Source organism: Streptopelia decaocto (assembly GCF_964273445.1).
Source record: "Streptopelia decaocto genome assembly, chromosome: 4".
Lineage (NCBI taxonomy): Eukaryota > Metazoa > Chordata > Aves > Columbiformes > Columbidae > Streptopelia > Streptopelia decaocto.
The window spans coordinates 4,438,215-4,451,921 of record NC_138658.1 but is presented as its reverse complement, the minus strand read 5'-3'; the positions used below and the strand labels follow the sequence as shown (position 1 = coordinate 4,451,921).

The 13,707-nt window shown below is 39.2% G+C and overlaps 1 protein-coding gene across 6 annotated transcripts in view; it reads right to left on the bottom strand.

The window, feature by feature from the left end:
* RAP1GDS1 (Rap1 GTPase-GDP dissociation stimulator 1) overlaps positions 1–13,707 on the bottom strand; it is an 82,206-nt gene that overhangs the window by 2,386 nt on the left and 66,113 nt on the right. For all 6 annotated transcript variants that reach the window (XM_082051623.1, XM_082051625.1, XM_082051628.1 and 3 more), the window contains 8 exons: positions 11,254–11,382; positions 8,691–8,816; positions 7,456–7,599; positions 7,064–7,195; positions 6,522–6,656; positions 4,865–4,990; positions 3,836–3,975; positions 701–827 (listed from right to left, as the gene is read on the bottom strand). In XM_082051623.1, coding sequence (XP_081907749.1) covers positions 701–827; positions 3,836–3,975; positions 4,865–4,990; positions 6,522–6,656; positions 7,064–7,195; positions 7,456–7,599; positions 8,691–8,816; positions 11,254–11,382 — 1,059 coding nt within the window. The remainder of the gene's footprint in view (positions 1–700; positions 828–3,835; positions 3,976–4,864; positions 4,991–6,521; positions 6,657–7,063; positions 7,196–7,455; positions 7,600–8,690; positions 8,817–11,253; positions 11,383–13,707) is intronic.

Genomic DNA, 13,707 nt, shown 5'->3' with positions numbered 1-13,707 from the left:
CTTTTTTTTTAAAGTAAAACAATTTCCTAATGCATTGGCAATGATTTGGAAGCTGAACATAGCATTCCTGTAGTACAACGATGGCAAGAGCAAAAATATGTAATGTTGCTTGTTTAGTTCATTATCTTAATAAGCAAATAGGCTAACAAAACCTCTGTTGAGCTTCACCTTTTTGTTTTGTAAGCTGAGGCATTATAAAGGCAGGTCAAGATGTTATCAGCTCTGCCTTGCATCTACTTTTGTGCAACTTTATAAAGACGTTTCAGGGGCATCTCCCGCCTCTGTGTGTATTCTCTGGTTCTCCCTAATTAGATAAGTGAAAGCTTTACTTTGATAAGCCCTCTCAAAAGGGGATTAACCATTCCAGTGTAGCACTGTAGTTGGGTCATACCAGCTCTAAAGCGTGACTTTTCGTTACTGTCAGCCTTTTGGGTTTTAGCCACAATCTGAAAGTTGTGAGAGCCGTTCTAGATCACCTACCAGAATGATGGAGCACGCACTAAGCAGCAAAGCCCAGTTTTCTGCACAGCTGTATTGCCTATGTCTGCATGCACTGCTGTGTATTTCCGTGCTGCTGATGGCAGGTGGAAGGAGGAGGCTGCTCTGCACTGGAACGAAACTCGCCCAACTCTCCCTCTATGACTTCTCTTGGGCATCGACCGCAAAGCAAACAGGTAGAGCGGACTGCTGGGATACTCACCTAACTCTAAAGCCGCTATTAGTGCCAGCGCAACGAGAGCTTCATTTTGCATTATTACGTGTTCACTGGTTGCCATGGTTACTAAATGCTTGATGCCACCGCTCTGTACGATGGTCCTTATTACATCCTAAAATAAATGACATTGGAATGAAAAAATACTGCGTTGCGTCCAAACTGTATTAAATAACGGAGCTGTCAAGGATGCCGTGTTATCTTTGGGTAAGGATACTCATTGGCTTTATGCACGTATCATCACTTTATATGTCAATGTACATGCATGTCTGTAAACTTTCTGCTATTACTCTGCAGCTGTAAGATACAACCTGTTAAACCAAGCCAGTTAACCACATAATTAAGACACACGTAACACTTTTCCAGGTTATACTGTGTAACTCAAGTCCTTATGGTGTGCACAATGAGCCCACTCTGCTATCCTTGTACTCAGCTGATATTCAAAGATGATTAGTTTTCCTTTCCTTATATGTTGTGATGTTCAGAGCAGCTTATCAAAAGCACCAAACAAACCTTATATTTGAGATAAGGAGGCACAATAATATAATTTTAATACAGTTATCAAATAATGAATCTTCAGAGTTTCTTCAACGTGTTCAGAGAGGTGAGATCACAAATATTACACCTGACTATGTAATAGAGATGGTGTAATTGAAAAAAGATTGTCAGAAATGGGTGGGAAAAGGAGCAGCATTTGCTTTTCTTTCAAGAACAAAACAAGTTAGGGAAGGATAGTTCTGGGACACCAATATGCAGCTGGGATTCCCTTTTCAAGTCCAAATTTTGATCCAACTTACATACATGACAAAGGATGATTAAAGATTTCTGGTGTCTACAGGTCTTTGATTACTTGTTAATTGCCGTTAAAAAAGTGAGTTTGCACCTGATGTTTTTACCACGGTATGTCCCAAAAATACTTGCAAAATGTTTGCCTGAAAATCAGGTACCTTGTCATGCCAAAGGAAAACTGCTCAAGGAAATGTGGTTGGGTTTTTATTATTTTTTGATTTGTTCTGTGGGTACGCAAAGTTTTGAAATAGTAGTTATTTCTTGAAAAAGATTTAGATTTTTAATCAACGTGTTGTATTTCCATTTGAAGCACACAACCTGTTCTAACTCCAGCCACGAGTCTAAACTCATTAACTGGTATGTGAGTTTAGAATTAATTATGTTCCAGTGCTTGCACAGACTGTGCAGTAAAATTGTCTATGCAAGGAAACAGACACAATATGATCATAATCCTTGAAACCTAGATAACCAGATTGAAGATGCTAGTGGCACAAGCCATAGCCTAATCATTCAAGAATTTTGTGTTTAAAACCTATTTTTCCTGAATGACATAATGTACGTGAACATGTAAGTACTTTTATATTTTTCCTTACTTGTAATGACGTATCTTGTTATTTTTGATTTTTCTGGTGGATCTCCAGAGTAGTTTTGAGACTTCATGGAGTAATCTGGGAACTGCTAATTTCTATTTGAATAGGTGTGGGATTTTGGCCCTATAAGCTTTGGGAATCAATCAGCACCATTGATAACAACATTGTTTTAAATTTTGATAGTGAACATCACCCTCTAAGAGGCAGCACCAAATAGTTCAGGTTTGGTGCTCATGTGGCTTAACTCACAAGTACCTACTGCATTTTTCAGAATGAGATGTAAGTTTTCTAAACCACTGTTGCCTGTATAAATATCAGCCAAAATCCTTTCAAATTAAAACCGGAATTCAAACCTGATGTGCTGTAAAGAACCATATAGTCGTACTCATATTTGAACCTAGAGGGCAGTAAAAGCATTAAAAACCCTGCTCTGTTGTCTTCCAGTTACGTTTCCTCTATGAGTACATGAACCACACAAAAGTGATCATTCTGTTAACTCCCATATTAATATTTACTTGGTGCCATCAATAGAGTCTCTGTATTTAGAACTGTTTTCCTGTAGAGACTATTGATAAAAGTGCACATCTGTGGTGGTGTATGCCATCTACGTGTGCATCTTGTGGACTGGGCTTTGGCATGTAGGAAAACTGAGAACTCAGAAAAAATGAAATCTGATCAGTTTTAGAGGCTGAACAAAACACTGAGAATGAGCATTAGAGAGACAGGAATATTAGAAATCAGCAAAGATTTAAATTTCTAACATCTCTTGATTTTTTTCCAGAGATGCTCAGTATAGATTAAGTCCATGATACGTTTTTCACTTTGCAAATGCCGTGCGGGAATGAAGAGGTCGCTGTTAAGTCTGAGTTCTCCAAATCACGCTCGTTATTTAAGCTCAGTCACGCAGCCTGTTGGTGATCACACTAAATGAAGTCTGAGCCTGAAACAGCTTGTTTCTAGATCAAAACCCACCTGGACACCTTCCTGTGTAACCTCATCTGGGTGTTCCTGCTCCATGGGGGGATTGCACTGGATGAGCTTTCCAGGTCCCTTCCAATCCCTAACATTTTGGGATTCTGTGATGGTTTTGTCCCTTCTCGGGCTCTGTTTTGCCTGACACACTGTGCCCTTGGGCTGCTTGTGTAAAGGTATTTAGCTGATGCGAATGTGATGGGTGAGGGTGGCAGAACTATTTGTCCCAGTTTCTCTTAATGTCATGCCTTTTATCATGTACAAGCAAGCTTCTCCTGGAATTTGGAATAAATGATAATTTATAATGATCCATTAGAATCTTAAAACTCTGGAATATGCTATATGAAGAGCAGTGGGACAGGCTATTCCTGGGTCTCAATTTTATATAAATATATAGCAACATCATAACAACTGAGCGCAATGACTCTTCATATATAGCATCCTTAAAATGTACAAAATGCAGCATGCTGAACTTCTAGAGGATACAATACAAACGAGTCGAGATTTAGCCACATAAATGTGAAGAGTGTTCCTTCAACCAGCCTCCAACTCTGAAATTGTTTTGCTTTGTTTCAATTTACATTATTTTTTTAACCATATAGTTCCAGCGAGCCCTTAAACCTGGCACTTGTGTCTGACCGGCAGGTCGCAGAGGGGATGCAACCCATGAATTAACCAGCCTGGCTCTCTGGAAGGATCACACACCTACCAACACCAAGCGCAGAGGTAACTCTTAGCTATTACAAGCTCACCTTTTTTATTACTGACTTACTTTTGATTTGCTGTGTCTTATAAGTGCAGAAAGTAGTCTGTTGGACTCTCCCATCACACCTGCGTGGTCCTTGGCTTCACACCACTCCACCAACCGTTCCACCAGTTTGATGTTTTTGCCCAGCTGTTCAGCTGCTTCTGCTGCATGATGCCGGAGCCAACAACACAACAACAAAGTTACTAACTAGGAGTTGGTTAAACAGAACTTAACTAGCTTGCACTAGCAGTGGGGAAAGTCTAAGCTGCGTGGGAGCAAGTAAAGCCAGTCAAAATGGAAATAAAATGCAGAAAAACATTCATAATTTGGTTTTTGAAAACAACATCAGCCCAGTTAATACGGTTTCTGCGTTGGTTAACAGCAGGGAAAACACAGGCGATGTCACATCCCCGGTGGGCTAGATCAAAAATATAAGTGCAGAAGGGAGCACTGTGGTCAGTTATTGGCTTTTATAAGTCACATAAGTTTCTCCAGTGAATTTCTATTTCAAGTCTAATAGTTTTGCTGGAACTAGAATGGATCTTCTGCAGGACTGGGTCAAAAATAAATACTTGGCTAATTTATTTCATTAACTACTTTTGTTTTTTAGCAGACTTCTGATTTTATAAATTCTTATCTTGGAACAAGGTGATGAACTAAAAGGTGCTTGTTCCTTTTTGGAATTGCAGTTAATTAATTAACAAGTGCACTAATCTGCTGCAGGTACAGGCAGGAAATGCAGTAAGTGAACAGCAGAACAGGAGTGGTTGCGTAAAACACGCCTCAGTTACACACTCGTAATGTGACAGTAGGAGTGTTCTTCAGTACAAAAGTAAATAAGCATTTGACGCCTATTTTCTGGGTCCCTGGCAGTCAATTTAGGAGTTCTGAAGAAGAAAAATCAACCCACATTCCTCTCCCTTTACATATATATTAGATTTATTCCAAGACTTCAAGAATGAACCCTCTGCTTCCCTCTTGTAAGAATCTTGGCAGCATATCACAGACTGAACCAAAGAGAATCACTTAACATAGAGAACAGTTTATTTTTACCTTGTGCATCTATTAACATTCTTAATGTTCCCAGCAGCTTGAATTGAACAGGGGGCATCTCCGATCTGAGAAATTTCAATACAGTTTCTGCAACACCAGCTGAGAGCATCTTAGCCTTATTTACAACTGCATGAATAAAGAACAGGAATGATCTCAAGAGCATTTCTGGAAGATGCAGCTTATTTCTAAAACGGTCTTGAAGCAAATTTTCAGACAGTTTGAAAACCAGCTTGTGAACACTTCAGGAATGTGAGTGTGCACTGATAATACTGAGTTGTGGAAAAACCTCATGGTTGCTACGACACAGGTGTGAAATTAACTGCTTTTCCCTACCATGTACATCTAATTTCCAGTGTTCAGCCTGAATGTAAACTGAAGACTAGACTTTGCCCCCTTGCGCTAGGGAAGGAGCTCTCTACAAAACGCGTGAAGCAGAAGCTCAGGGTAGTACTTGAGCTCCCAAATCTGAGGAAACTTCTCTGATTCCCAAGAACAACCTTCTGTTTCACATAGGCAAAGGCACTAAAACATCCAATTAGCAAAGTAACTTCTTACCCAGTTCCAATACTTTATACAAACAATGCTGTGGCCTGAAATGTCTGAGCCTGTAGCTGCCTCAGACTCCTTCATCCCCTCCGCTAGTCTACGTTCTCTACTTTCATGAACCTCTCTGCAATATACGTATGGTGCAAACTTGGTATAATATGATACTTAGAAAAAAAAGTACTTATTTCATATTGAGAGTAGTGTTTAACAAGCAGTTCACCGCTGAGGCCAGTTATTACTTGCTCATTTTTCTGTAATAATATACATTATATCTTCCATAGGTCTCTGGCAGACATCCTTGAGCACAGGCGGCAGGGAAGCTTGCGGACTGGTGAGATTAACAAAATTACTCACCTGAGAAGGGTAAGCAAATGGCAAACCTCTAAAGCTGCACGGGTTTAGTTATGTATGCATGATCATTTTTAAAAAGTTATCGTTTGTCAAAACTGAAAATAGTAAAACAAGGTTAAATGGATGAAAGACTTTATTTTTGGCTCGGTATGAGAAGGCATAGACAAGTATTACAGACTTGCTTTGTTTTTATGCGCATGTACTCTGCCTTCTATGCTTGTGTAATCAAAACTCATGCAAATTAAGTTATTAAAAATGACAAAATTAGCGTTCAGTTCATTGCCTACAAACAGTAACTAACTGCAATAGACTGGCTATTCTAACAGGCTTCCGCCAGCTCTAGTTTGGGAATTGTCAAAGCCTGAGGAAATGACAAGTGGGCACTGCTGTCTGGTGGGGACGCTCAGCTGTGAGAGACACCCCAGATGGAACAACAGCAATAACCAGGACGTGTGCTCTGGACAGAAAGGATGGAGAAACCATCCTCGGGGGCTCCTCAGCTCCCTGCCTATTACAGAGCCGCCCTTTCCTTAGTTGGGGATGATACTGGGGGGTCAAAGTGGCAAAAGACGGTCAACAGTCCTGCAATATATTTAAAACTGCTGGTCACAGCTGCTGCACAAAAGACATAAAAGCGATGACGGGCCTGAATGAAAAGCAGCAGTCTGAGCTGCCTCCAGGACTGTCAGTTCTCCCACCCTCGTGCAGTGACAGAACACAATTTCACCTTTGGGTAATTGGCGATGCAAAGTGAGCTTACCAGGAATAGCCAGGTTTCTGAGAGCGCTCAGTGCAGCGTGTTGCACAGTTACATTTCCATCCTCCACATGTCTGTCTAGCAGATCCATCAGGATTTGAACTATGCCATTATCCACCATATGGATGCAGTTTCCGTCTGTGCGAGATGAGAGAAGTCACTTGTGAATGGAAGATTATTACTAAGATTTTTACAAGAGCTTTTTAAGAATAGAAGGGTTATTTCCATGCTCCTTCCTAGATTTTATTGTTGAGAATTTGACCACCGTTGTCAATGGGAGTCGTAGTGCTCACGACAAATTCAGAGGAGTGATATAAGAAACACTGAAGAAGGCAGGAATCACCTATAGCTCTCTACAAATGTGAAACAGTATTTTTAAAGCAGGCTTAACGCTTTTTGGGACTGTAAATATAAAACTGCTGATGTTGCTATATAGCTTAATACCAGCTTTACCATGATGCACAGCTTTTGTTTGTAGCTGTACAGACAGAGCATTATAGAAGGACACATATAAATTAACATAAGCTACTATGGCATATTCTTACCATTTCTGGCAAAATTTGCAATAGCCAGTGCTCCTGCAAGCTGTAGCTGATGGCTGTTGGAAGGAATCCATGAAAGTACTCTTTGGAACACACTGCCTTTTCCTCCTTCAAATAACTTCTGCATGGATTCATCTGGGGTAAAAAGCATAGACAGTCAGCAAGCCAGAGAAGTGTTTGTTAGGGAAAATCCTTCTCTTTATGTCCGGGAACTTCACTACAATTAATCCAGCCCTGCAATGGGATGAGAGACAAGATCTGCCCTATTGAATGTTAACTGGCAGGTAGCAGGTCCTCTAGGTTATTTAGACAATTAAATAGTAAAATTCAGCAGCCAAATGGCACTACAGGTACCTGCTGTTGCTTTGCAGAAGGTGGCGACACACTGTACTTACCTCCAAGCAATAATAAAACCATAAGATCAGAAGCTGTTTTAAGCTCTGCAATATCATCCTCTCTGTCACTGTCCACAGTCTTCTGAACGATCTCAAGTAAGCACTCGACCAAGCCTGCTTCAACCAGCTGCAGCTTAATGACATCTGAAGAACAGCAGGGGTAAGAGCAGTCAGAATCATGACTTTAAGTATATCTGTTGTACATACATGCAGGGCAGACTGCCAAGGGAGGTTTAGATTGGATATTAGGAAAAAAATCCTTCCCAAAAAGGGTTGTTGGACATTGGAACAGGCTGCCCAGGGCAGTGGTGGAGTCACCATCCCTGGAGCGGTTTAAAAGGCGTTTAGATGAGGTTCTTAGGGACATGGGTTAGTGCTGGAGTTGGGTTAGGTTACGGTTGGACTCGATGATCCCGAGGGTCTCTTCCAGCTGAAATGATTCTATGATTCTATGAAAAGAAGCAGTGATGCCAATGATCATCTCAGCAAATTAATTAATTAATTTGCAAATTAATTTATTAATTAAGCAAATTAATTTATTTTGACAAAATGTGCATTTTTAGAACTCAAAAAAGGAATCCTATTTTCGCATACCGTTTAAAATAAAAAACAAAATAAATGTTTACTTCAATTTAAAAAGTTATCGTGATTTATACTATGTACAACATATACAGTGTGTGTGTGCAACACAGTAGGATGAAACCTAACAGAGTCCACAATTCTATCTCATACTTGATTGCATTCAAAAGAGCTTTAGTGCTGAGGTGATTAAATCAAGGTTATAGAGCCATCTATAGACTGTGGTGTCTCCCACATTCAGAACGGCCCCCACTTCAGTCCAGTTCCCCCCGGTAACTCATTTCTGTTTCCTTTAAGGGCAGACAGTAGGTTACACAAACCACCCAGAGCTCATTTGGGAGGAACATCCCGGCAGGGGGATCCTGCACATATTGGACCTTTAATATTCCCACTGGAGGTACAGGGAAATAAAATATAACCTAATCAAATACAGAGTGAATCAGAGGTGGAACTGGCATTAACAGTTTGTTGGCTCCTATGAGATGCTCACACAATTAAGACCTATTCATGTCATATCAAACTGTCATCGCAACCATCACCCATGGCTGAATGAGGCAGCTGGTTACTTTGCACTTAGGTCCTGTAAAAGGCACCAAAAGACATATAAGGGAATGAATTTTTTTTTTAAAAAAGTGTAAGAAAACAAGAATCCTCACCATTTTCTGCCAGGGGAGCCAAAACTTCAAAAATCATTTCTTTTTTATCATGTTCTATTTGCTTCTTGAACAGTTTCACAAGCTCTTCAGCAATGTTTGTGTAGGCAAACTGCTCTTTACTTGACTCTGCGAAGCAAAAGGAAAAATTCGGTATCAAGTCAACAAGCCACATCAAAAGGTAGGACTATTTTTTCTCTTTATCACCAGATTTATTTGGTAAGATGACTAAGTGCTCTTCACAGACAGGAACAATAGACTCATGCTTGTCACTAAATGAAAAGAAACATGTCTAACACTTTATGATAAATGCACTGACCTGAATTAATTATGATTAAGGCTGTTAAAAATCTATACATCTATTATCAAGGCTGTTGGGGCTGCTTCTGCCCAACAGAATGTACAGGTAGCCATAGAAACAGTAACATTAAGAAAATATATATACATATATATATATATATATATGTATATATAAAGTCTTTGATTCTGCTCAGCTTAACAGGAAGACTGACAGATTATATGCTGTATTTTCTATGGGAGAGATGAAGTGCCACACTGAACCCTTTAATATTGATGTGGTTGTATGACGGTGGCATTTCCTTTGCAATCCGTGCGTTGCTGTTGCGGGGCCATTTCATACTGCACAGACAGCATAAAAACACCTTTACAGATGGGCTCCCTCACTACCAGGAGGTTGGCCAGCAAATAATGGTTCTTCAAATATAGATTAAACAAAAGCATCTCTTGCTGCAGTGCCTGTATCTTATTCCCCCTCGCTGGCAGCATTACAGGGGATGCAGGTGGTGGGGCTGGTGTTCTGCATTCTCCAGTTGCCACCTCCTGAGAGCCATCTGTAGTTAGGAAAACCTTCCAGAAGCTTTGCTACTGCTCCAGTGGAGGGTTAGGGAGGATTTTAATATAGAATTGACTCCAAGCACTGGGGAAAAGCACAAACTGCAGACCCAGACCCTTTTGTGCACCCTCCATTATTGTTTTCTTTCAATACGCACAACTGCATAGCAGATTCAAAGTAGATTTTTAACCTTTCCTGTATTTTGAAAAGCAGAACCATCATTCACTTTTTTTTTTTGGGGTTTTTGCCCTGCTTTGACACAGAATGAGAGTTTCATATAATGCTTCTCAAGGGATTTATGCAATGCAGTTGTCTCTGAAGTGATGAAAAATGATAACCTGACAATAAAATTCCCTGAAGTTACAAGGCAAAAATAAACTATTACAGTTACAATGTGATTGACTAAGCTATTGCTTAAGGGAGATTAAAGTATTACAAGCTAAATTAATTTTGTGCCAGTCTTAAAGGACGAGCATCTTTCCAGCGTGTGGGAATGGAAGCGGCTGCTGTTGGGCTTCCTTCCCATGGTTCTTATTTCTCAACTGTACAGAGCTGGATCTTTCCAAGAAGGACAGGGAATGTAGTTCTCAGTGAATATACCATTTGTTATATTTAATATCCTTACCGTTTTAGCTGCATTTTAGCACTAGAATTTCCAGAGTATGACTCATATTATACTTTCTGCTGTGCAGACACAGTACATAGTGCCCACCTTGAAGACCTCTGATCTATTCATTTCTTTAGTGCTATTTTGATGGCTCTTTCTGTTGTTGTTTTGTTGAGTAGACTTGGCTGCTGTAAGCAAAGGTATTATGTGTGTGGTCAGACTACACTAGACAACATGATATTCTCTCTGGCCTTGAAATCTATGAACTTAGGACACTTGTGAATAACTTCAGGCCACCAAATAGTACAGATTCCCAGATGGGTTTTTTTCATATTTTAAACCGCCAAATCTTCTTAAAAATACTGGATGATATCACAACTGCTATATTATTGTACTTCAGTGCAAAAAAACCTCATAAGACTAAAATTTCACAGAATAGTTTAGCGAAAGGACAGCAATGTAAAACATGAGTGATAATAAAACATGGGCCCTAACAACCTTTTGGTTTACACCTTGTGAAATTCCGATGAAAACTAATCCCCTTGCAAAGACATTGGATCAAAGCAGGACCACAAACTTCCATTTAAATGAAGTTTTAACTAAACTTAGGAAAAATAACATCTACAGCTTAGTAGTTTTAATGATTTATACATGCAAGTGTTTAGTCTGGAACATGTTAAAGCTCTACACCTAAAGGAATCTTGTATAGGCAGATTTATGATCTGAGCCTGTCTCAGTTTCATTCGGTGATTTCCATGAGCCAAATTTAATCCTGATGTAACTTTGTGGAGCTACACCAGGATACATTAATTATATTATTAATAAATAATTCACAGTAAGTAGCAGCACTCAGGAAATACTGTTTAGATGATTTAAAATGTGCCTAAGTGAACTTTAACATAAAACATAAGGTCGTACTAAGTATCTACATATATTTCAGTTACTGAAGGGAGACAACTATAGATTTTAGAGACGATAAGCAGAAACTGCTTGCTTTAAATACTGAATGTACCAAAAGGAATGGAACAAGCGTCAGTGCAAGGCTTCTGTTAGTCTTAACTTTATGAAAACTGGATGTAAATTTGAGATTAATACTGTAGACTTACCAAGTTCTGCTAAATTGCCAAATGCAACAAGGCACATCTCTGTCAGAGCTGCGTTTTGGCAATGAATGCCCAACAATTTCACTAGTGTAGGAATAACACCCATATTGATAAGCTGCGACTGCAGGGTATCTACGTAGAAAGAAAGTGCAACAGTGAGTTAACATTCCTGTTTGTAGTACTATTCTTTAGAGCAAAAAAAGCATTTTTCACACAAAGCAACTTCTAGGCTAAGCAGCATTAAATCATCTGTCTCCTCTACTCTTCTACACTAGTATGTGGTCCAGATTTGAGATATGGACTCATAATTCTCCCTGGCAATGGGACATATTCCCAGAAATGTTCCCTCCTGATCTGATCATAGGGTATAGTGATTTATGCAGCTACTGATAATTTGGTGGTTATCAGGTTACTAATACATGTTGGGTTTGATTCTGAGCTCACTGAGACGAGCTGACTGAAACCAAACAAAACTACGTCAGTGAAATCATTACTTATCTGAGAACATGTTCCTATATACTGCTTTCCCTTAGAGACCAAAACTGGAAAATTAAAATCAGAATGAATATAAACTGGCACTGAAATAAACATGAAAAGTTTTATAAACACAGGAAGTCACAATGAGGAGCTTGAGAAAAAAAGGAAGTTTAATAAAGACAAAAAACTTGGAAGGTTTAAGAAAAGTCCTTAGAAGCCATTCTGATAATTTCTTGCATAGGATGAAAGTTTATAGTATTTACAAGTAAGAAAGTTATTGCTCCTAGATGTCTGCAAATAGAAAGATGCGTTGATGGTTAGGCAGAAACATGATTGTTTTAAAGAATTATTTATGATGATATTTTCTCTTACACATTTTACCTATAACACAGTAAAGAAGAAAAACATTGTTTCACAGCTGAATACAAGCAAGCAGACAAGAACACACCAGATGTTGTTTAGTAATTTTCCTAAGCGTCTTTTTCCCTTTGTTTCTAAGCACTTTAACTATGTTTAAATGTTACCGACTCAAAAGACAATGATCCAAAGCCCAGTGAATTCAAAAGAGTTGTATTACTTCATTTAGCTTTGGGTCAAGCCCTAGGGGGCAATTAGGTAATTTATTTTAAGGAATTCATTCTGAGCAAACAAAATCAGTTGGAGTTATTATGTGTATGGAATCAGAGCCATAAATATTGCAGCTTTTTACAGGGAGATAAAAACATATTACATCCTAAGTCTATCAAGTTTAGTATCATCTCATGCTCTCAGAAAAATCTTTGTCTTCAAAATGGTTCGGAATTCTCACAGAATATAAATTATGAAAAGATTCTGGAATGTTTAGTTCATTTATATTCAGTGTAAAACACTTTTATAATAGTTATCAATTTGGCACGCTAAATAAGTAAATGGCGTGGTTATTACAGGTTATTGGGGATGAGCAGGAATCCTTATGGCTCGACATCGTTAATAAAACTGTATTACTTACCAGTAACTGAATTTCTTTTTCTATTTTAAGGGGAGGTGTGTGTTACCTCTTCCACAGATTTGTGGTCTTTAGAGGAATTTATGCGAACGCCATCAAAGAGCTGTTGAAGTTGTCAAATTTCAGGTAAGTACAACTAGCGCATGAATTGAATGCCACTTTACCTCTGGCAGGTGTGAGTCACTGCTCTGCCCTCCTACTTCAACTGACTGCAAATATCTACCTCTGAATAGGGAGGAGGGAGCTGGAATGGTTCTGGGGGGGAAATGAGCCTGTAGGAGAACTCAAGTTACTGGTAAATAATCTGGTTTTGTCCTTGGTTTGTGATTGTCCCCTGCAGACAATTCTGAAGGAAAAACAGTAGTCACGGAGAGTAGGAGAACAAAGACACAAACCACAAATGCCATAGAAAATTATGTGGAAAGAAATTGCTTTTTTTACTAGACTGCCTCAAGTCGCTCTAAAATCACTTTATCCAACTGTAATGGGCAAAGAGACAATTAATCTCTATGGGCTTCATTTGGCAAAGCGTTCTGACATCAGAAACGTAAAGTCTCTATTTGGAGCAGGTTTGGGTTCTGGGGGTTTTGTTGTTGTTGTTGGTTTTTGTTTTTTCCCTTCTGCTGTCTTTTTCTTAATACAATAGATATAAAAAGTGCAGAGGAGAAAATGAGTGGAAAAAGGGGAAACCACATCCATCTTTTAAAGTCAACAGGAATCTTAAAAGCCAAATAGAAGGATCTATTTTGTTGCTCAAGGGAGCGTGGAGTGCAGTGATTAAAGGGCCTCTAGAATTTCCAAGTAGGAGAAAAGAAAATAGACTAAGAAAGAACAATTGTACTGAGTCGAAAGTCAGGTATTACACCTGACTCCACAACAATCCCATTTCCCTGGGGTAGAAGGAAGGCACCTGAGCGCAGGAATGGTGTCCAGGGGTACGAATGGGATAACAAGAATTGCCAATAAGGCAAATATTGGTGCCATAACCACAGTAA